At 39.3% G+C, this 23,015-nt stretch overlaps 1 protein-coding gene across 1 annotated transcript in view; it reads right to left on the reverse strand.

Moving 5' to 3' along the window:
• Positions 1-23,015, reverse strand: part of NAT9 (N-acetyltransferase 9) — a 63,116-nt gene that overhangs the window by 31,251 nt on the left and 8,850 nt on the right. The window contains exon 2 of the mRNA XM_073608158.1: positions 10,105-10,185. Within this exon, the coding sequence (XP_073464259.1) occupies positions 10,105-10,181 (77 nt within the window). The 5' untranslated portion in view covers positions 10,182-10,185. The remainder of the gene's footprint in view (positions 1-10,104; positions 10,186-23,015) is intronic.

A 23,015-nucleotide genomic window follows, 5' to 3' on the forward strand; every position in this document is an offset into this window, starting at 1 on the left:
CTGATTTATAGGTATATTTGCAGAACAATTTTGGGAGGTAGAGTAACATTTTTATATGTTAGTTACAGTAAACTGTAAGTGCCAACCAAGACTGCAAGTGTGCTGTCATCAGCTCATTTAACCTTAAGATAGAAATTCAGTCGGGTGTGTAAAAATTAAAGGTCATCCACTACAAATATTGTAGCTGCTGACGTTTAAGAAACACATACTTATCAGCCCATGAAGTCCAGTATTGTCTTCCAAACAGTTGGTTCTTTTCAAGATTATGAGTCCTCCTTGCCGCCATCTTGGCTTCAGCAGCAGCTGTGATTACTCACAGCTGCCCCCTACTGTGCATGTGTGAAATCGCTGACAGCTGTGAAACTGGTCCTGTAGCCTCCTGGGATGTTTGACATTATCCTAGGAGGCTGCAGGAGGAAGGGGGGATGGAGGAGGCAGGCCAGGGTAAAGTCAGTGTTGCTTAGGTGAGGAATGAGATGATTTTTGGGTGAAGCCACTGCTCGTATTTTTGTACACTTCTGTGCCGTCAACCTCGTTTTTGTACCCCAAGGTCCATGGGTATCAAGAAGCTCAGAAAGTGGGCAGTGCTGGAATCGTGGAAAACAATGGCCTGAATTTTTACACCATATTTAGAAGACAAAAACACTGTCCTGGTAACCACAGAGAGAGACTCTGGCTACACCCTCTGAGGAAGCCTGTCATGATATATTAGGATATGTGTGGCAACACTTTGAAGGACCCATTACTATCGCTACTATTTTACCTGCAGTGTGATCTTGATAATTGCAACATAAATTAGCTGGATGGATTGTTTTTGCTATAGTGCAACTGTTATTTAGAAGCTTTGATATCAATGGAACTATTATTCACTTTTTTTAACAATTGCACTAGGGCTGCAACTAACGATTATTTTCATAATTGATTAGTTGGTTGATTATTGTTTCGATTAATTGGTTAATAACCTTAAAAAAAAAAAGTGTGGTGTATAATTTAGTTAATATGTAAAGTTTTTAAAAAAAAGCAATTTATTCTTAAATATCTCTGTGCAGTGGTAAATATAAACAACCAACTATATGGTTAGGGAGCAAAATATTGAATCCACTCTGAGAATAACAGACAGAAGAGATATACTGTATATACACTATTGGAGGAGATATACCGTATACACTATTAGAAGACGAATACAGTTTTTTGGCCAATTTGTTGTTCGGCAGATTAAAAAATACAAATTGTTGAAAAAACGCATTACATGCTTTTCTGCAGCTTCGCCATTGAAGTATATTGAACCAAAAAAGCACCGTTTTGCGTTAAAAAAAAAAAAGTCCTTGACCCTTTCCAAATACGCAGCGGCTGAAAAAAAAAGCATAGATGTGAACGTGTCCCATAGGAAACCATGTAAATGAACTGTAGTGTGTTTCTGCAAAAAGCACCAAAAAAACACAAAGATGTGAACCTGGTCTAAGACGTTTAGTAACATAATGGGGTTAAAAAAACTAAAATAAGCCCTTTATAGTACAAAAAAAGCAAATAATCGTTACTGTAAGGCAGGGGTCCTCAAACTTTTTAGACAGGGGGCCAGTTCACGGTCCCTCAGACTGTTGGGGGGCCGCACTATAGTTTAAAAAAAAATATGAACTAATTCCTATGCACACATCTTATTTGTAGTGCAAAAAAAACAAAACAGGAAAAAAACAGTACAATATTTAAAATAAAGAACAATTGTAATCAATATAAACTCAGTATTTCACAGACTCCCCTCATTACAGAACCACTCCCAATCACATACTTCCCCCATCACAGATCCCCCCCACATCAGTCCCCCACCATAGCACAGAGTCCCCCACATCAGTCCCCCACCATAGCACAGAGTCCCCCACATCAGTCCCCCACCATAGCACAGAGTCCCCCACATCAGTCCCCCACCATAGCACAGAGTCCCCCACCATAGCACATCAGTCCCCCACCATAGCACATCAGTCCCCCACATCAGTCCCCCACCATAGCACAGAGTCCCCCACATCAGTCCCCCACCATAGCACAGAGTCCCCCACATCAGTCCCCCACCATAGCACAGAGTCCCCCACATCAGTCCGCCACCACAGCACAGAGTCCCCCACATCAGTCCCCCACCATAGCACAGAGTCCCCCACCATAGCACATCAGTCCCCCACATCAGTCCCCCACCATAGCACAGAGTCCCCCACATCAGTCCCCCACCATAGCACAGAGTCCCCCACATCAGTCCCCCACCATAGCACAGAGTCCCCCACATCAGTCCGCCACCACAGCACAGAGTCCCCCACATCAGTCCCCCACCATAGCACAGAGTCCCCCACATCAGTCCGCCACCATAGCACAGAGTCCCCCACATCAGTCCGCCACCATAGCACAGAGTTCCCCACATCAGTCCGCCACCATAGCACAGAGTCCCCCACATCAGTCCCCCACATCAGTCCCCCACCATAGCACAGAGTCCCCCACCATAGCACAGAGTCCCCCACATCAGTCCCCCACCATAGCACAGAGTCCCCCACATCAGTCCCCCACCATAGCACAGAGTCCCCCACATCAGTCCCCCACATAGCACAGAGTCCCCCACATCAGTCCCCCACCATAGCACAGAGTCCCCCACCATAGCACAGAGTCCCCCACATCAGTCCCCCACCATAGCACAGAGTCCCCCACATCAGTCCCCCACCATAGCACAGAGTCCCCCACATCAGTCCCCCACCATAGCACAGAGTCCCCCACATCAGTCCCCCACCATAGCACAGAGTCCCCCATATCAGTCCCCCACCATAGCACTCAGTCCCCCACCATAGCACAGAGTCCCCCACATCAGTCCCCCACCATAGCACAGAGTCCCCCACATCAGTCCCCCACCATAGCACAGAGTCCCCCACATCAGTCCCCCACCATAGCACAGAGTCCCCCACATCAGTCCCCCACCATAGCACAGAGTCCCCCACATCAGTCCCCCACTATAGCACAGAGTCCCCCACATCAGTCCCCCACCATAGCACAGAGTCCCCCACCATAGCACAGAGTCCCCCACATCAGTCCCCCACCATAGCACAGAGTCCCCCACATCAGTCCCCCACCATAGCACAGAGTCCCCCACATCAGTCCCCCACCATAGCACAGAGTCCCCCACCATAGCACAGAGTCCCCCACATCAGTCCCCCACCATAGCACAGAGTCCCCCACCATAGCACAGAGTCCCCCACATCAGTCCCCCACCATAGCACAGAGTCCCCCACCATAGCACAGAGTCCCCCACCATAGCACATCAGTCCCCCACCATAGCACATCAGTCCCCCACATCAGTCCCCCACCATAGCACAGAGTCCCCCACCATAGCACATCAGTCCCCCACCATAGCACAGAGTCCCCCACATCAGTCCCCCACCATAGCACAGAGTCCCCCACATCACAGATCTCCCCCTATCACAGACTCCCCCCGTGTGTCACAGATCCCCCCATATCAATATTACACTCCCACTCAACACTTACCTGTATCACACAGGACACGAGGCATGGTAGGTCCGGACGGAGGGCGGGACTTTGGAAGTGAGGGGCAGGTGATTGGTTCCTGGGACCGCCCTGATGCCTAGTAACCAATCACCTGCTTCTTAGCACAGAAGGTCCTTTTTCCGGGCCTGTCATGTTTCCCGTCCTGTGTGATGGAGGGAGCAGATGGCAGGGGGAGTGCTGCAGTTAAAGGGGCAGTCCGCGGGCCGGATAAAAAAACGCTGGAGGGCTGGATTCGGCCCGCCGGCCGTAGTTTGAGGACCCCTGCTGTAAGGGGTTCATTTTCTTACTGTAGAACTGTGAAAGTAATATTTACAGTAGCGATTATTTGCTCTTTTTGTACTATAAAGGGCTCATTTTATTATTTTTAACCCCATTATGTTACTGGTCGATTAATCGATTATGAAAATAGTAATCGATTAATTTCATAATCGATTAGTTGTTTCAGCCCTAAATTGCACTGATTTATCTGTTTGGAGTCTATGACATATCCAATAACTAATTATGATATCAATTGATTATAGTCACTAAGTCCAGCCATAGATGATTCGAACCATTAATGGAAAGGCTGAATGTACCAAGTTGATCGATCGATTCCGGATTGCAAGTGGCTGCTATAGCGGCTGGCGATAAACACTGTCTTCTCCTGGCGAGGATGGCTTCCACCGCCCGTGGTTGAAGGAAAGAAATTTGCACCATCTTTGGCCTGCCCAGGCCTACTACAGTAGTGACTCTCAAACACTTCCCATCAGCCTCATCACTGTGAGAGATTGTTGTGTTCTGCGTTCACAATTAAAATTGGTTCATTTAGTATCTATATCAGTTATGTCTGTTAGGTTTGCAGTGTATTGGTTCTTTAGGCCTCATTCACATTGGCGTAATGACCCGTACGTCTATGCAAAGGGCCGTCTTCAGCCGCCTGGGATGCACAAGGGTTCTGTGCAGGCAAGTTGCTGAAATCAATGACAGGTCGCTGGATGCACGGACCTATGCTTTCCAGAGTGTACATGTGTGTGGGTCCAATACACGAAATAGGACACAGACTATGTGCTGAATAGAATAATGTGATCTGAGGAAGCAGACCTATCAAGCAGCAAATGTAAGGGCTTCTTGGATTCTACAGTAAATTCCAATTAAGGTAAACTGACTGGTTTTGGTTAAATTTAGCACATTCAAAATATGTCCTAGCAGTTTATCAAATATTTTTTTCCTGAAATTGCTCTATAAAAGCAATCCTATAACAAAATCAAAAATGATTAAAAAGAAAAAAAAAAAAAGACCATTATTTAAAGCTGCAGGCAAATGAAAAATATATGTATCCTCCATAGTGTAATTACCTTAAGGCTCCAAGCGCACTAGTGTTTTTTTTAAGCTAAAAAAACGCTGGAAAAAAAAATCCCTGTATTAAAACGCTTTAAATCACATTTTAGCAGGGTTTTAGGAGTGTTTAGGAGTATTAGCGTTTTTTTGGCTTTTTTGCAGTAACAGGAAAAAAAAGCTCAAAAAACACTATTAGTAGCATTTAGGAACATTTAGGAGCGTTTCTGCTGGAAAAACGCTCCAAGAAACTCTACAAAAACATTTTTTTTCTTCTCCTAGATGCTGAAGCTCAAAAATTGATAATAGCCTAAAGTAGAGTGCATGGACACATAGGATACACTATTTAGCTTCAAGGAGCTTAAAAAACGCTACTGTACATGGAGCCTTCAATTGAAGTAGGCTTGGAGGAAAGTTGCTGTCACAGAAATAGTGGACCCTCTGTACTGCCAGGGAAATGTAGGCTCTACAGAGGGCCAAGGTGCAATGGAGTATGGAACTGCCTGGTGTACACCTAAACACATTAAAGGAGAGGTTGGCTTTGTTGCAGACAGCTCCTAGGTTGCGGCCTAAACTAAGTGAATTACAGAATCATACAGCAAGGTCTTGTTCAAGCAGGTTTGCTTCGGGGTGATTATACTCATGTGGCAGGTGCATTTTTCAATGTGTTACGCCAGTCTAAGCTGTGTTTTAGGGCTTGGTTTATTGCACAAAACTGAAACTTTAAATAAACATCAGTTGCCCATGCAGGGGTTTCCAACAACTGAAAATGCAGAGCCACTTGGCTCCCTTGTCTGCAGCACCGCTGCTCTTCTTACTAGTCCCTCTGACTGTGTTGCCCAGATCTTCTGGTTCACTTAGCCTCTAGTTGCAGAGCCCTGCTGCACTGTCCACTCCTGGCCTAGATAGGGGTTCTCCTGGTACCCTGATAGAAGCCCACCTGATAGGAGACTCCTGGAACAATACCTCCTGGCTGGAACACCTCTGACCCCTGGTTGAGACCTTCTGTTCCTTGACTCCTGGCTGGAGCACCTCTGAACCCTGGTTGAGACCTTCTGTCCCTTGACTTCTGGCTGGGGCTTCTCTAACACCTTGTTGAGACCTCCTGTCCCTTTACTCCTGGCTGGGGCTCCTCTGATCTCTGGGTGAGACCTTCTGTCTCCAATATGGAAACTGTCTCCAAAATGGAAGCCCTAAGCTATCCTTAGGCTTGAGAATATAATGACACGGCACACCTGTGTATCACACAAGATGCAGGCACTTGGTAAAATCCGCACACAGGACTGAAGTTTCCATCCCGCTCAAGACAGTTTGGAACCTTCAAGCTCCAGTCCCCAATTTTGGACTAAAAAATCCAGAGAAAAACAAAAAACACTCAAACGCTCAAACGAGGGTCTGGAACATCGCATTAAGCTTTATGCGAATCCTGCATCATTTCCATAGTGGCAAGGCCACGCACTGTCACACAGGCAAGTCATAGCAGACACATAACAGGAATCTTAAAGACTTAGGCAAACTGTAAACATGTATCTGAAACTGGAACAATGGTCATGGGAACGAGAGACTGGGAACACAATCCTGAGAGAATTTTCCTCTGAAAATTCCATATTGCACTACACAAATCTGAAAATCTTTCCTGGGCATGACTTAAAGCAGAGTCCACTTTAATGGAGGTGACCCCCTGACATGCCACATTTGGCATGTCATTTTTTTTGGGGGGGGGTCCCAGCTCCCACTTCCTCCCGACGCACCGCGGAACCGGAAGGGAGATCACCTCTCCCCCCTCCCTCTCGGCAATCATCTGGGACACGTCACAGGTCCCAGATGATTGCCAGGCGCCGCTCACACATGCGCAGCGGGTGCCCGGCTGTGAAGCCACAGCCGGGCGCCCACACTTACAATGCCGGCGCCGCAGAGAGGAGGGAGAGACGAGCGGGGCTTCGCTCCCCCGCAACGCTGGACCCTGGGACAGGTAAGTGTCCGATTATTAAAAGTCAGCAGCTGCAGTATTTGTAGTTGCTGACTTTTATTTTTTATTATTTTTTAGCAGAACTCCGCTTTAAAGAATATGTACACCCAACATTTCATATTCCTGATATGTGCCTGCTGTACCATGTACTGGTATGAAAAAGTATCCTGTTCTCTTTGTATTGCTTCCTTTGTGTGAAATCCCTGGTGTTCCTGCCAGTCCCTCTGCTTTACTATTAAAAACTGACCACACTAAGCAGGAGAACACACACCGTGGTCAGTTCTCTAGCTATGCTGGGAGCTCAGCCTACTCTCCTCCAGTGATCAGACCTGTTCTGACACCCACTTGCCCCTGCACAGCTATTCACTGAGAAAACCAGTGTACTGCTGTTTTTCCTCACCCATCTCTTATGCAGCTGAAAACATAGGGATCACTTGCAAAAAAAGGGAAAAGGGTATTTATAATGTTTTTATACCTATACAGAGGTTTTGCCTTTTATTTCTATTTTAAAATGAATTGGTTGTTTTACAAGGTGATAGTTTACAATCACTTTAAGAGAAGTTTCCTCACAGCATTTCTCAATAGGAACCAGCAAGGTGGAAGGCAAGAACACCTAAACACACGTTAGTTTTGTCAGATTTTTCCAGGGAGCAGGAAATCCTGCTCAGGGAATGAACAGGAATCAAGGATGGTATCCATGTGAATAACAGGAAACAGCAGCACATGTCAGTAAAGAAGAAGAACGGGGACAGTTGCCTAAGGTTATAAGCTTTGTCCTTCAAATGACCACATTCTACAGTGAGGGAAAAAAGTATTTGATCCCATTCTGATTTTGTATGTTTGCCCAGTGACTGATGATCTGTGGCCATTGGGAGGGGTTATATGCATCAGTAAGGGCATCAGCTACATCAGTTAGTAAATCCCCAAATTCTGAATTAAGATATCTGTGCAAGTGAAATCAAAAGGTACAGTGAGGGAAAAAGTATTTGATCCCCTGCTGATTTTGCATGTTTGCCCACTGAAAAAGAAATGATCTGTCTATAATTTTAATGGTAGGTTTATTTTAACAGTGAGAGACAGAATAACAACAAAAATATCCAGAAAAACGCATTTCAAAAAACTTAAAAATTGATTTGCATTTTAATAAGTGGAAAAAGTATTTGACCCCTTTGCAAAACATGACTTAGTATACTTGGTGGCAAAACCCTTGTTGGCAATCACAGAGGTCAGACGTTTCTTGTAGTTGGCCACCAGGTTTGCACACATCTCAGGAGGGATTTTGTCCCACTCCTCTTTGCAGATCCTCTCCAAGTCATTAAGGTTTTGAGGCTGAGTTTGGTAACTAGAACTTTCAGCTCCCTCCACATATTTTCTATGGGATTAAGGTCTGGAGACTGGCTTTGCCACTCCAGGACCTTAATGTGCTTCTTGAACCACTCCATTGTTGTCTTGGCCGTAAGTTTTGGGTCATTGTCATGCTGGAATACTCATCCATGACCCATTTTCAATGCGATGGCTGAGGGAAGGAGGTTCTCACCCAAGATTTGATGGTACATGGCCCCATCCATCGTCCCTTAGATGTGGGGAAGTTGTCCTGTCCCCTTAGCAGAAAAACACCCCCAAAGCATAATGTTTTCACCTTCATGTTTGACGGTGGGGTTGGTGTTCTTGGGGTCTTAGGCAGCATTCCTCCTCTTTCAAACACGGCGAGTTGAGTTTATGCCAAAGAGCTTGATTTTGGTCTCATCTGACCACAACACTTTCACCCAGTTCTCCTCTGAATCATTCAGATGTTCATTAGCAAACTTCAGACGGGCCTGTACATGTGCTTTCTTGAGCAGGGGGACCTTGAGGGTGCTGCAGGATTTCATTCCTTCACGGCATAGTGTTACCAATTGTTTTCTTGCTGACTATGGTCCCATTTGCCTTGAGATCACTGACAAGATTTTCCTGTGTAGTTCTGGACCGATTCCTCACCATTCCCATGATCACTGAAATTCCACAAGGTGCAGGGAGCCCCAGACTGAGGGAGATTGACAGTTATTTGTGAATAATCGCACCACCTGTTGTCACCCTCTCACCAAGCTGCTTTGCGATGGTCTTGTAGCTCATTCCAGCCTTGTCTACAATCTTGTCCCTGACATCCTTGGACAGCTCTTTGGTCTTGGCCATGGTGGAGAGATTGGAATCTGATTGATTGATTGATTGATTGCTTCTGTGGACAGGTGTCTTTTATACAGGTAACAAGCTGAGATTAGGAGCACTCCCTTTAAGAAAGTGCTCCTAATCTCAGCTCGTTACCTGTATAGAAGACACTTGGGAGTCAGAAATCTTGCTGATTGATAGGGAATCAAATACTTATTACACTCATTAAAATGCAATTTATAACTTTTTTGAAATGTGTTTTTCTGGATATTTTTGTTGTTATTCTGTCTCTCACTGTTAAAATAAACCTACCATTAAAATTATAGACTGATCATTTCTTTGTCAGTGGGCAAACGTACAAAATCAGCAGGGGATCAAATACTTTTTTCCTTCACTGCATTAAAAAAAATAACAAGTATAACGCATACAAACCCTCAATTTGCGTACTTTCAAAGATGCGCACTTGTGCTTGCACAATTTTTTTCCGTTCAACCTAGTAAAAAAAAAAAATGCAAGCAATGTTGGTGCGGCAATCTCCCTCGCTGTGCTATTGTGTTCTGACAGGGGGACTCCCCCTACTAGAACACACTGATCAGCGCTCGCAGCCTTTGTCTGCAAGCACTGATCTTTGTTGGACTTACAAACGAGCTCCCGGAAATGAACTCATATATAAGTGGGAGGGGGGGGGGGGACTTACTGTATGCAGTTATGAAGTCATTTTATGCAATAAATGTATATACCTGAATTTGACTTGGCATCAACCACCTGTACTCCCCCTTGTACAGTGGCGCTTCGCCTGGAAGAGGAATGGACAGTACTGGTGCCAATCTGATGGGCAGCATGCAATGGGATGGCAGGGAGTATGTTTACCGGAGGAGGGAAGTGAGCTTCTTCTTCAATATTAAATCACAGGCTGGTGGTTGGAAGCTGTATTGTTTATCAGGTCATGTCCCCAACCCTGCTCTGTCATTTAGTACGGGTTTGTAAATCTCACAACTGAATGGACAGTACTACAAACCATAAACCAAACCAAAAGATAAAACGGCTTCCATACGTGCATTTCAACTGTGTGTTTAGCTGTTTGTCTGAAGTTCAGTCCTGACAATAATTCTACAGATGCTTTTGGTTTATAGAACTGGTACCTGACAACATGGTGAGGCTCATAGGGTACTAAAATCACCCGCTGCCCTCTCAGCACTGTATCTTCATTTACACGCATAGTCCTGTAAACCAGAGAGAGAATAAATCATACAATCATTACATAAGACACAACATGGCAAACTTTGATGACTGCACAAGTAAACCCATTATTAACCACTAATTAACCGGGACAATCTTCACATTTTTCAAGCACATTTAAAAATCAGCATTCTTTGCTAGAATAATACTTAGAACCCCCAAACATTATACATTTTCTGAAAGCAGAGGCCCTTTAAAATAAAATGGTGGCAGTTGCCATTTTTTAATGTTACACAATATTTGTACAGTAATTTATCATATTTTTAGGAAAATTACACTTGAATTTTAGTACACCCAATTGTTTGGTAAAATATAAAAGATGATGTTGCGTCAAGCAAATTAATGTCAAACAGGCCAAGATTTAAAATTTAAGCACACAGGTAGTTGTTAACTTTTGGGTTATATTGCCACCTATGGAAACATTTGACGCCGGCAAATAAAAAAACTTTAGACCGGGGGTTGGGAAGCGGTCGATCACAATCAACCGTGGAGAGCCAACAGGTGGATCGTAGCCAGGGGTCTGCCGACCCCCAGCCTTCGCCGCTCTCATGTTAACTGCAGAGTGGAGAGCGTGAGGCAGCAAAGTGCTGGGTGGAGGTGGGAGCTGCTTCAGTGATTGGCAGCTTGTTATTATGAACTCCAGCCCCCCCGCCTTCCACCCAGCACTATGCTGCCTCCTGATCTCCGCTCTGTTGTACACATGCTGGCAGGTGCTACCTACACAACACTGTGCATGTGTGTGGGGTGAACAGAACAAAGGAGACACTGTTGGAGAGGGGACAGACCCTGGGGACTACAGTGGGGGGGGGGGGGGGGGGGTATTGTGATGAGGAATGGACAAAGGACACTGCTTTGGGGGATTGGGAGGTGGGAGGACACTGGTTTCAGTGGGCAGAGGACACTACAGTGGGGTATTTAATCAGCACTGGGTTTTTTATTTTTTATGTTTAGCAAAAAAAAGAGATAAACTTGTGAAAAAAAAAAACAACCTTTTTTTTAGTTTCTATTATAAAATTTTGCAAATAAGTAATTTTTCTTCATAAATTTAGGCCAAAATTTAAACTTTGCTAAAAATAACCCAAATTAAGTGTTCTTGCATAGCAAGACCACTTACTGTTATCTCACATATATATTATTATTATTATTAAGTGTTCTTGCATAGCAAGACCACTTACTGTTATCTCACATATATATTATTAAGTGTTCTTGCATAGCAAGACCACTTACTGTTATCTCACATATATATTATTCTTATTATTATAGCCAAATTTACCACCCTAACTCCTCCCACAGTTTTTACACTACATAGACAAGTAATATACCGAAACGTGCGGATTGTTCCTGAATGGTGTGCTATTATTTTGTGGAACGTTTCGCCGAATGGTTCACGAAATATCGTCATTTTTGCGGCGAAATTGGTCCCATAGGAATGAATGGGGAAACTAGAGTGGGAGATGACAAAAGCTGGAAAATCAGAACATGATTTCTAAACTGCCGCCACTCCCTCATTTTCAAGCCCACCTACACAAATCTTATATCAAAACGTTCAGCTATCCCTGCTGCCACTAAACATGTCCACGGCTAAGCCATAGTCCTGATAGTTTTCACAATATGACCATTTGTTTGTAACTCACGCCGTCCATTGACATTCATTGAAACTACACTCTAGCCCCCTCCAAATTTGAAGGGCAATTTCTAAACTGCGACTGTGCCTTCATTTTTAATATTTCAGAGACATACTATACATCAAAATCTAGGTCTGGGTCTTGTGATTCTCACAATATAAAGATCTTCGCTGTAGGATGTATAGTTTTTAAAATACGGCCATTTGTTTAGAGGTCATTTCAGGAAATTTTAGCCATTAATCAGAGTGTACTGTTAGTGTTTGTTTTGTTGCCATGGTTACCAAAGCTTCTGTTATACACAGGGGGGAAGGTGGCTGGAGCATCTCAGCTGATTACAGAGCCCGGGGGAGGGGACAGACACACCATGTACTGATTTATAATAGAGGAATATGATGGGGCAGTTTTGATGGGGTAATTCTGATGGGGCAGTTTTGATGGGGTAATTCTGATGGGGCAGTTTTGATGAAGCAGTATTTGGGAAGCATAAACAGGGCATGAGCGTTGCTAGGAAACAGTGGTTGTAAACACAAGATGCTGAGACACTCCAAATGCATGTGACTTCATCTGCTAGACTTGATAATGCTTGTAGACTCCTCCCACAGTTTTCACACTACAGAGACAAATAATATACCGAAACGAGCGGATTGTTCCCGATTGGTGTGTTATTACTTTGTGGAATGTTTTGCCGAATGGTCCACGAAATGACGTTTTTGCGGCGAAATTGGTCCCATAGGAATGAATGGCGAAATGTTCAAAACTAGAGTGGGAAGTGACAAAAGCCGACAACCCCATGATCAGCCAAAACATTATGACCACCCCATGATCAGCCAAAACATTATGACCGCCCCATGTAAAAAAAAAAATATTTTTGAAAAAAAAAAATAATTTTTGAAAAAAGTAAAAAAATAATTTTTGAAAAAAGTAAAAAAATCATTTTTGAAAAAAAAAAAAAAATATTTTTGAAAAAAAAAATATTTTTGAAAAAAAAAAATTATTTTTGAAAAAAAAAAATATTTTTGAAAAAAAAAATATTTTTGAAAAAAAAAATTATTTTTGAAAAAAAAATTACTTTAAAAAAAATAATAATTTCGAAAAAAAAAATATTTTTGAAATAAAAAAATTCATTTTTGAAAAAAAAAATTACCTTTGAAAAAAAAAATCATTTTTGAAGAAAAAAAAAATCATTTTTGATTAAAAAAAAATCATTTTTGATTAAAAAAAATTCATTTTTGAAAAAAAAAATTACTTTTGAAAAAAATGTTCAGCTCTTTCAGCGAATGATGGAACTTTTTTACTACTATTTATACTTTTTTTAAATATTAAGCTTTTTAACACTTTTCACAGTTACTCAAGCCACTCCGCCCACTCCAGTTGTAGAGGCAAGAACACTTTCACAATTTCCCCAGAAATTGTACCTTTTCTAGTTCTTATTATTATTATAGCCAAATTTACCACCCTAACTCCTCCCACAGTTTTTACACTACATAGACAAGTAATATACCGAAACGTGCGGATTGTTCCTGAATGGTGTGCTATTACTTTGTGGAACGTTTCGCCGAATGGTTCACGAAATATCATAGTTTTTGCGGCGAAATTGGTCCCATAGGAATGAATGGGGAAACTAGAGTGGGAGATGGCAAAAGCTGGAAAATCAGAACATGATTTCTAAACTGCCGCCACTCCCTCATTTTCAAGCCCACCTACACAAATCTTATATCAAAACGTTCAGCTATCCCTGCTGCCACTAAACATGTCCACGGCTAAGCCATAGTCCTGATAGTTTTCACAATATGACCATTTGTTTGCAACTCACGCCGTCCATTGACATTCATTGAAACTACACTCTAGCCCCTTCAAATTTGAAGGGCAATTTCTAAACTGCGACCGTGCCTTCATTTTTAATATTTCAGAGACATACTATGTATCAAAATCTAGGTCTGGGTCTTGTGATTCTCACAATATAAAGATCTTCGCTGTAGGATGTATAGTTTTTAAAATACGGCCATTTGTTTAGAGGTCATTTCAGGAAATTTTAGCCATTAATCAGCGTGTACTGTGTTTGTTTTGTTGCCATGGTTACCAAAGCTTCTGTTATACACAGGGGGAGGTGGCTGGAGCATCTCAGCTCTGATTACAGAGCCCGGGGGAGGGGACAGACACACCATGTACTGATTTATAATAGAGGAATATGATGGGGCAGTTTTGATGGGGTAATTCTGATGGGGCAGTTTTGATGAAGTAGTATTTGGGAAGCATAAACAGGGCATGAGCGTTGCTAGGAAACAGTGGTTGTAAACACAAGATGCTGAGACACCCCAAATGCATGTGACTTCATCTGCTAGACTTGATAATGCTTGTAGACTCCTCCCACAGTTTTTACACTACAGAGACAAGTAATATACCGAAATGAGCGGATTGTTCCCGATTGGTGTGTTATTACTTTGTGGAACGTTTCGCCGAATGGTCCACGAAATGACGTTTTTGCGGCGAAATTGGTCCCATAGGAATGAATGGCGAAATGTTCAAAACTAGAGTGGGAGGTGACAAAAGCTGACAACCCCATGATCAGCCAAAACATTATGACCACCCCATGATCAGCCAAAACATTATGACCGCCCAATGTAAAAAAAATATTTTTGAAAAAAAAAAATAATTTTTGAAAAAAATAAAAAAATAAATTTTTGAAAAAAATACAAATCATTTTTGAAAAAAAAAAAATATTTTTGAAAAAAAAAAAAATTATTTTTGAAAAAAAAATTACTTTAAAAAAAAAATAATTTCGAAAAAAAAATTATTTTTGAAATAAAAAAATTCATTTTTGAAAAAAAAAATTACCTTTGAAAAAAAAATTACTTTTGAAAAAAAAAATTCATTTTTGAAGAAAAAAAAATTCATTTTTGAAGAAAAAAAAATCATTTTTGAATAAAAAAAATTCATTTTTGAAAAAAAAAATTACTTTTGAAAAAAATGTTCTGCTCTTTCAGCGAATGATGGAACTTTTTTACTACTATTTATACTTTTTAAAATATTAAGCTTTTTAACACTTTTCACAGTTACTCAAGCCACTCCACCCCACCCAGTTACTCCGCCCACTCCAGTTGTAGAGGCAAGAACACTTTCACAATTTCCCCAGAAATTGTACCTTTTCTAGTTATTAAGTGTTCTTGCATAGCAAGACCACTTATTGTTATCTCACATATATATTATTCTTATTATTATTATAGCCAAATTTACCACCCTAACTCCTCCCACAGTTTTTACACTACATAGACAAGTAATATACCGAAACGTGCGGATTGTTCCCGAATGGTGTGCTTTTATTTTGTGGAACGTTTTGCCGAATGGTCCAGGAAATGTCGTTTTTGCGGCGAAATTGGTCCCATAGGAATGAATGGCGAAATGTTCTAAACTAAAGTGGGAGGTGACAAAAGCTGACAACCCCATTATCAGCCAAAACATTATGACCGCCCCATGTAAAAAAAAAATATTTTTCTAAAAAAAAAAAAAAATAATTTTTGAAAAAAATAACAAATTCATTTTTGAAAAAAAAAATATTTTTGAAAAAAAAAATTATTTTTGAAAAAAAAAAACATTTTTGAAAAAAAAAAAATCATTTTTAAAAAAAAAAATAATTTTTGAAAAAAAAAAAATTTTTGAAAAAAAAAAATCATTTTTGAAAAAAAAAATATATTTTTGAAAAAAAAAATATATTTTTGAAAAAAAATTATTTTTGAAAAAAATGTTTGTGCTCTTTCAGCTAATGATGAGACTTCAACTTTTTTACTACTATTTATACTTTTTAAAATATTAAGCTTTTTAACACGTTTCACAGTTACTCAAGCCACTCCCTCCAGTTACTCCGCCCACTCCAGTTGTAGAGGCAAGAACACTTTTCACAATTTCCCCAGAAATTGTAGCTTTTCTAGTTAAGTGTTCTTGCATAGCAAGACCACTTATTGTTATCTCACATATATATTATTCTTATTATTATTATAGCCAAATTTACCACCCTAACTCCTCCCACAGTTTTTACACTACATAGACAAGTAATATACCGAAACGTGCGGATTGTTCCCGAATGGTGTGCTATTACTTTGTGGAACGTTTCACCGAATGGTTCACGAAATATCGTCATTTTTGCGGCGAAATTGGTCCCATAGGAATGAATGGGGAAACTAGAGTGGGAGATGACAAAAGCTGGAAAATCAGAACATGATTTCTAAACTGCCGCCACTCCCTCATTTTCAAGCCCACCTACACAAATCTTATATCAAAACGTTCAGCTATCCCTGCTGCCACTAAAGATGTCCACGGCTAAGCCATAGTCCTGATAGTTTTCACAATATGACCATTTGTTTGCAACTCACGCCGTCCATTGACATTCATTGAAACTACACTCTAGCCCCTTCAAATTTGAAGGGCAATTTCTAAACTGCGACCGTGCCTTCAATTTTAATATTTCAGAGACATACTATGTATCAAAATCTAGGTCTGGGTCTTGTGATTCTCACAATATAAAGATCTTCGCTGTAGGATGTAAACACAAGATGCTGAGACACCCCAAATGCATGTGACTTCATCTGCTAGACTTGATAATGCTTGTAGACTCCTCCCACAGTTTTTACACTACAGAGACAAGTAATATACCGAAACGTGCGGATTGTTCCCGATTGGTGTGCTATTACTTTGTGGAATGTTTCGCCGAATGGTCCACGAAATGACGTTTTTGCGGCGAACTTGGTCCCATAGGAATGAATGGCGAAATGTTCAAAACTAGAGTGGGAGGTGACAAAAGCTGACAACCCCATGATCAGCCAAAACATTATGACCACCCCATGTAAAAAAAAAAAATATTTTTGAAAAAAAAAAATAATAATTTTTGAAAAAAATAAAAAAATAATTTTTGAAAAAAAAAAAAATAATAATTTTTGAAAAAAAAAAAATATTTTTGAAAAAAAAAAATATTTTTGAAAAAAAAAAAATTTTTGAAAAAAAAAATATATTTGAAAAAAAAAAATATTTTTGAAAAAAAAATTATTTTTGAAAAAAAAAATTACCTTTGAAAAAAAAAAATCACTTTTTAAAAAAAAATCATTTTTGAAGAAAAAAAAATTCATTTTTGAAGAAAAAAAAATCATTTTTGAATAAAAAAAATTCATTTTTGAAAAAAAAAATTACTTTTGAAAAAAATGTTCAGCTCTTTCAGCTAATGATAGAACTTTTTTACTACTATTTATACTTTTTAAAATATTAAGCTTTTTAACACTTTTCACAGTTACTCAAGCCACTCCACCCCACCCAGTTACTCCGCCCACTCCAGTTGTAGAGGCAAGAACACTTTCACAATTTCCCCAGAAATTGTAGCTTTTCTAGTTCTTATTATTATTATAGCCAAATTTACCACCCTAACTCCTCCCACAGTTTTTACACTACATAGACAAGTAATATACCGAAACGTGCGGATTGTTCCCGAATGGTGTGCTATTACTTTGTGGAACGTTTCGCCGAATGGTTCACGAAATATCGTCGTTTTTGCGGCGAAATTGGTCCCATAGGAATGAATGGGGAAACTAGAGTGGGAGATGACAAAAGCTGGAAAATCAGAACATGATTTCTAAACTGCCGCCACTCCCTCATTTTCAAGCCCACCTACACAAATCTTATATCAAAACGTTCGGCTATCCCTGCTGCCACTAAACATGTCCACGGCTAAGCCATAGTCCTGATAGTTTTCACAATATGACCATTTGTTTGCAACTCACGCCGTCCATTGACATTCATTGAAACTACACTCTAGCCCCTTCAAATTTGAAGGGCAATTTCTAAACTGCGACTGTGCCTCCATTTTTAATATTTCAGAGACATACTATACATCAAAATCTAGGTCTGGGTCTTGTGATTCTCACAATATAAAGATCTTCGCTGTAGGATGTATAGTTTTTAAAATACGGCCATTTGTTTAGAGGTCATTTCAGGAAATTTTAGCCATTAATCAGAGTGTACTGTTAGTGTTTGTTTTGTTGCCATGGTTACCAAAGCTTCTGTTATACACAGGGGGGGAGGTGGCTGGAGCATCTCAGCTCTGATTACAGAGCCCGGGGGAGGGGACAGACACACCATGTACTGATTTATAATAGAGGAATATGATGGGGCAGTTTTGATGGGGTAATTCTGATGGGGCAGTTTTGATGAAGTAGTATTTGGGAAGCATAAACAGGGCATGAGCGTTGCTAGGAAACAGTGGTTGTAAACGAAAGATGCTGAGACACCCCAAATGCATGTGACTTCAACTGCTAGACTTGATAATGCTTGTAGACTCCTCCCACAGTTTTTACACTACAGAGACAAGTAATATACCGAAACGAGCGGATTGTTCCCGATTGGTGTGTTATTACTTTGTGGAATATTTCGCCGAATGGTCCACGAAATATCGTAGTTTTTTGCGGCAATATTGGTCCCATAGGAATGAATTGCGAAATGTTCAATGTCATTTAATTGGTGTCCTATTACCTTGTGGAACTTTGTGAAAAGCTGAAAAATACCAGTGTGAATCCGGCCTCAATGTCATTTAATTGGTGTGCTATTACTCTGTGGAACGTTTTGCCGAATGGTTCACGAAATATCGTCGTTTTTGCGGTGAAATTGGTCCCATAGGAATGAACGGTGAAATGTTCAAAACTAGAGCGGGAGGTGACAAAAGCTGACAACCCCATGATCAGCTGAAACATTATGACCGCCCCATGAAAAAAAAAAAAAATTTTTTGAAAAAAATATATATATTTTTGAAAAAAAAAAAAATATTTTTGAAAAAAAAAAATTATTTTTGAAAAAAAAAAAATATTTTTGAAAAAAAAAAATTATTTTTGAAAAAAAAAAATCATTTTTGAAGAAAAAAAAATCATTTTTGAAGAAAAAAAATCATTTTTGAATAAAAAAAATTCATTTTTGAAAAAAAAAATTACTTTTGAAAAAAATGTTCAGCTCTTTCAGCTAATGATGGAACTTTTTTACTACTATTTATACTTTTTAAAATATTAAGCTTTTTAACACTTTTCACAGTTACTCAAGCCACTCCACCCCACCCAGTTACTCCGCCCACTCCAGCTGCAGAGGCAAGAACACTTTCACAATTTCCCCAGAAATTGTAGCTTTTCTAGTTAAGTGTTCTTGCATAGCAAGACCACTTACTGTTATCTCACATATATATTATTCTTATTATTATAGCCAAATTTACCACCCTAACTCCTCCCACAGTTTTTACACTACATAGACAAGTAATATACCGAAACGTGCGGATTGTTCCCGAATGGTGTGCTATTACTTTGTGGAACGTTTCGCCGAATGGTTCACGAAATATCGTCGTTTTTGCGGCGAAATTGGTCCCATAGGAATGAATGGGGAAACTAGAGTGGGAGATGACAAAAGCTGGAAAATCAGAACATGATTTCTAAACTGCCGCCACTCCCTCATTTTCAAGCCCACCTACACAAATATTATATCAAAACGTTCAGCTATCCCTGCTGCCACTAAACATGTCCACGGCTAAGCCATAGTCCTGATAGTTTTCACAATATGACCATTTGTTTGCAACTCACGCCGTCCATTGACATTCATTGAAACTACACTCTAGCCCCCTCCAAATTTGAAGGGCAATTTCTAAACTGCGACCGTGCCTTCATTTTTAATATTTCAGAGACATACTATACATCAAAATCTAGGTCTGGGTCTTGTGATTCTCACAATATAAAGATCTTCGCTGTAGGATGTATAGTTTTTAAAATACGGCCATTTGTTTAGAGGTCATTTCAGGAAATTTTAGCCATTAATCAGAGTGTACTGTTAGTGTTTGTTTTGTTGCCATGGTTACCAAAGCTTCTGTTATACACAGGGGGGAAGGTGGCTGGAGCATCTCAGCTGATTACAGAGCCCGGGGGAGGGGACAGACACACCATGTACTGATTTATAATAGAGGAATATGATGGGGCAGTTTTGATGGGGTAATTCTGATGGGGCAGTTTTGATGAAGCAGTATTTGGGAAGCATAAACAGGGCATGAGCGTTGCTAGGAAACAGTGGTTGTAAACACAAGATGCTGAGACACTCCAAATGCATGTGACTTCATCTGCTAGACTTGATAATGCTTGTAAACTCCTCCCACAGTTTACACACTACAGAGACAAATAATATACCGAAACGAGCGGATTGTTCCCGATTGGTGTGTTATTACTTTGTGGAATGTTTTGCCGAATGGTCCACGAAATGACGTTTTTGCGGCGAAATTGGTCCCATAGGAATGAATGGCGAAATGTTCAAAACTAGAGTGGGAAGTGACAAAAGCTGACAACCCCATGATCAGCCAAAACATTATGACCACCCCATGATCAGCCAAAACATTATGACCGCCCCATGTAAAAAAAAAAATATTTAAAAAAAAAAAAAAAAAAATTTTGAAAAAAGTAAAAAAATAATTTTTGAAAAAAAAAATCATTTTTGAAAAAAAAAAAAATATTTTTGAAAAAAAAAAATTATTTTTGAAAAAAAAATATATTTGAAAAAAAAAAATATTTTTGAAAAAAGTAAAAAAAATATTTTTGAAAAAAAAAAAATATTTTTGAAAAAAAAAATATTTTTGAAAAAAAAATTACTTTTAAAAAAAAAATTATTTTTGAAAAAAAAATATATTTGAAAAAAAAAATATTTTTGCAAAAAAAAAATTATTTTTGAAAAAAAAATTTACTTAAAAAAAAATAATAATTTCGAAAAAAAAAATATTTTTGAAATAAAAAAATTCATTTTTGAAAAAAAAAATTACCTTTGAAAAAAAAAATTACTTTTGAAAAAAAAAATCATTTTTGAAGAAAAAAAAATCATTTTTGATTAAAAAAAATTCATTTTTGATTAAAAAAAATTCATTTTTGAAAAAAAAAATTACTTTTGAAAAAAATGTTCAGCTCTTTCAGCGAATGATGGAACTTTTTTACTACTATTTATACTTTTTAAAATATTAAGCTTTTTAACACTTTTCACAGTTACTCAAGCCACTCCACCCCACCCAGTTACTCCGCCCACTCCAGTTGTAGAGGCAAGAACACTTTCACAATTTCCCCAGAAATTGTACCTTTTCTAGTTAAGTGTTCTTGCATAGCAAGACCACTTACTGTTATCTCACATATATATTATTCTTATTATTATAGCCAAATTTACCACCCTAACTCCTCCCACAGTTTTTACACTACATAGACAAGTAATATACCGAAACGTGCGGATTGTTCCCGAATGGTGTGCTATTACTTTGTGGAACGTTTCGCCGAATGGTTCATGAAATATCGTCATTTTTGCGGCGAAATTGGTCCCATAGGAATGAATGGGGAAACTAGAGTGGGAGATGACAAAAGCTGGAAAATCAGAACATGATTTCTAAACTGCCGCCACTCCCTCATTTTCAAGCCCACCTACACAAATCTTATATCAAAACGTTCAGCTATCCCTGCTGCCACTAATCATGTCCACGGCTAAGCCATAGTCCTGATAGTTTTCACAATATGACCATTTGTTTGTAACTCACGCCGTCCATTGACATTCATTGAAACTACACTCTAGCCCCCTCCAAATTTGAAGGACAATTTCTAAACTGCGACCGTGCCTTCATTTTTAATATTTCAGAGACATACTATACATCAAAATCTAGGTCTGGGTCTTGTGATTCTCACAATATAAAGATCTTCGCTGTAGGATGTATAGTTTTTAAAATACGGCCATTTGTTTAGAGGTCATTTCAGGAAATTTTAGCCATTAATCAGAGTGTACTGTTAGTGTTTGTTTTTGTTGCCATGGTTACCAAAGCTTCTGTTATACACAGGGGGGGAGGTTGCTGGAGCATCTCAGCTCTGATTACAGAGCCCGGGGGAGGGGACAGACACACCATGTACTGATTTATAATAGAGGAATATGATGGGGCAGTTTTGATGGGGTAATTCTGATGGGGCAGTTTTGATGAAGTAGTATTTGGGAAGCATAAACAGGGCATGAGCGTTGCTAGGAAACAGTGGTTGTAAACACAAGATGCTGAGACACCCCAAATGTATGCGACTTCATCTGCTAGACTTGATAATGCTTGTAGACTCCTCCCACAGTTTTCACACTACAGAGACAAATAATATACCGAAACGAGCGGATTGTTCCCGATTGGTGTGTTATTACTTTGTGGAATGTTTTGCCGAATGGTCCACGAAATGACGTTTTTGCGGCGAAATTGGTCCCATAGGAATGAATGGCGAAATGTTCAAAACTAGAGTGGGAAGTGACAAAAGCTGACAACCCCATGATCAGCCAAAACATTATGACCACCCCATGATCAGCCAAAACATTATGACCGCCCCATGTAAAAAAAAAAATATTTTTGAAAAAAAAAAATAATTTTTGAAAAAAGTAAAAAAATAATTTTTGAAAAAAAAAAAATCATTTTTGAAAAAAAAAAAAATATTTTTGAAAAAAAAAAATTATTTTTGAAAAAAAAAAATATTTTTGAAAAAAAAATTTCTTTTAAAAAAAATAATAATTTCGAAAAAAAAATTATTTTTCAAATAAAAAAATTAATTTTTGAAAAAAAAAAATTACCTTTGAAAAAAAAAATTACTTTTGAAAAAAAAAATCATTTTTGAAGAAAAAAAAATCATTTTTGATTAAAAAAAATTCATTTTTGAAAAAAAAAATTACTTTTGAAAAAAATGTTCAGCTCTTTCAGCGAATGATGGAACTTTTTTACTACTATTTATACTTTTTAAAATATTAAGCTTTTTAACACTTTTCACAGTTACTCAAGCCACTCCACCCCACCCAGTTACTCCGCCCACTCCAGTTGTAGAGGCAAGAACACTTTCACAATTTCCCCAGAAATTGTACCTTTTCTAGTTCTTATTCTTATTATTATAGCCAAATTTACCACCCTAACTCCTCCCACAGTTTTTACACTACATAGACAAGTAATATACCAAAACGTGCGGATTGTTCCCGAATGGTGTGCTATTATTTTGTGGAACGTTTCGCCGAATGGTTCACGAAATATCGTCGTTTTTGCGGCAAAATTGGTCCCATAGGAATGAATGGGGAAACTAGAGTGGGAGGTGACAAAAACTGAAAAATCAGAACATGATTTCTAAACTGCCGCCACTCCCTCAATTTCAAGCCCA

The sequence above is a fragment of the Aquarana catesbeiana genome, linkage group LG12, assembly GCF_042186555.1.
Source record: "Aquarana catesbeiana isolate 2022-GZ linkage group LG12, ASM4218655v1, whole genome shotgun sequence".
Lineage (NCBI taxonomy): Eukaryota > Metazoa > Chordata > Amphibia > Anura > Ranidae > Aquarana > Aquarana catesbeiana.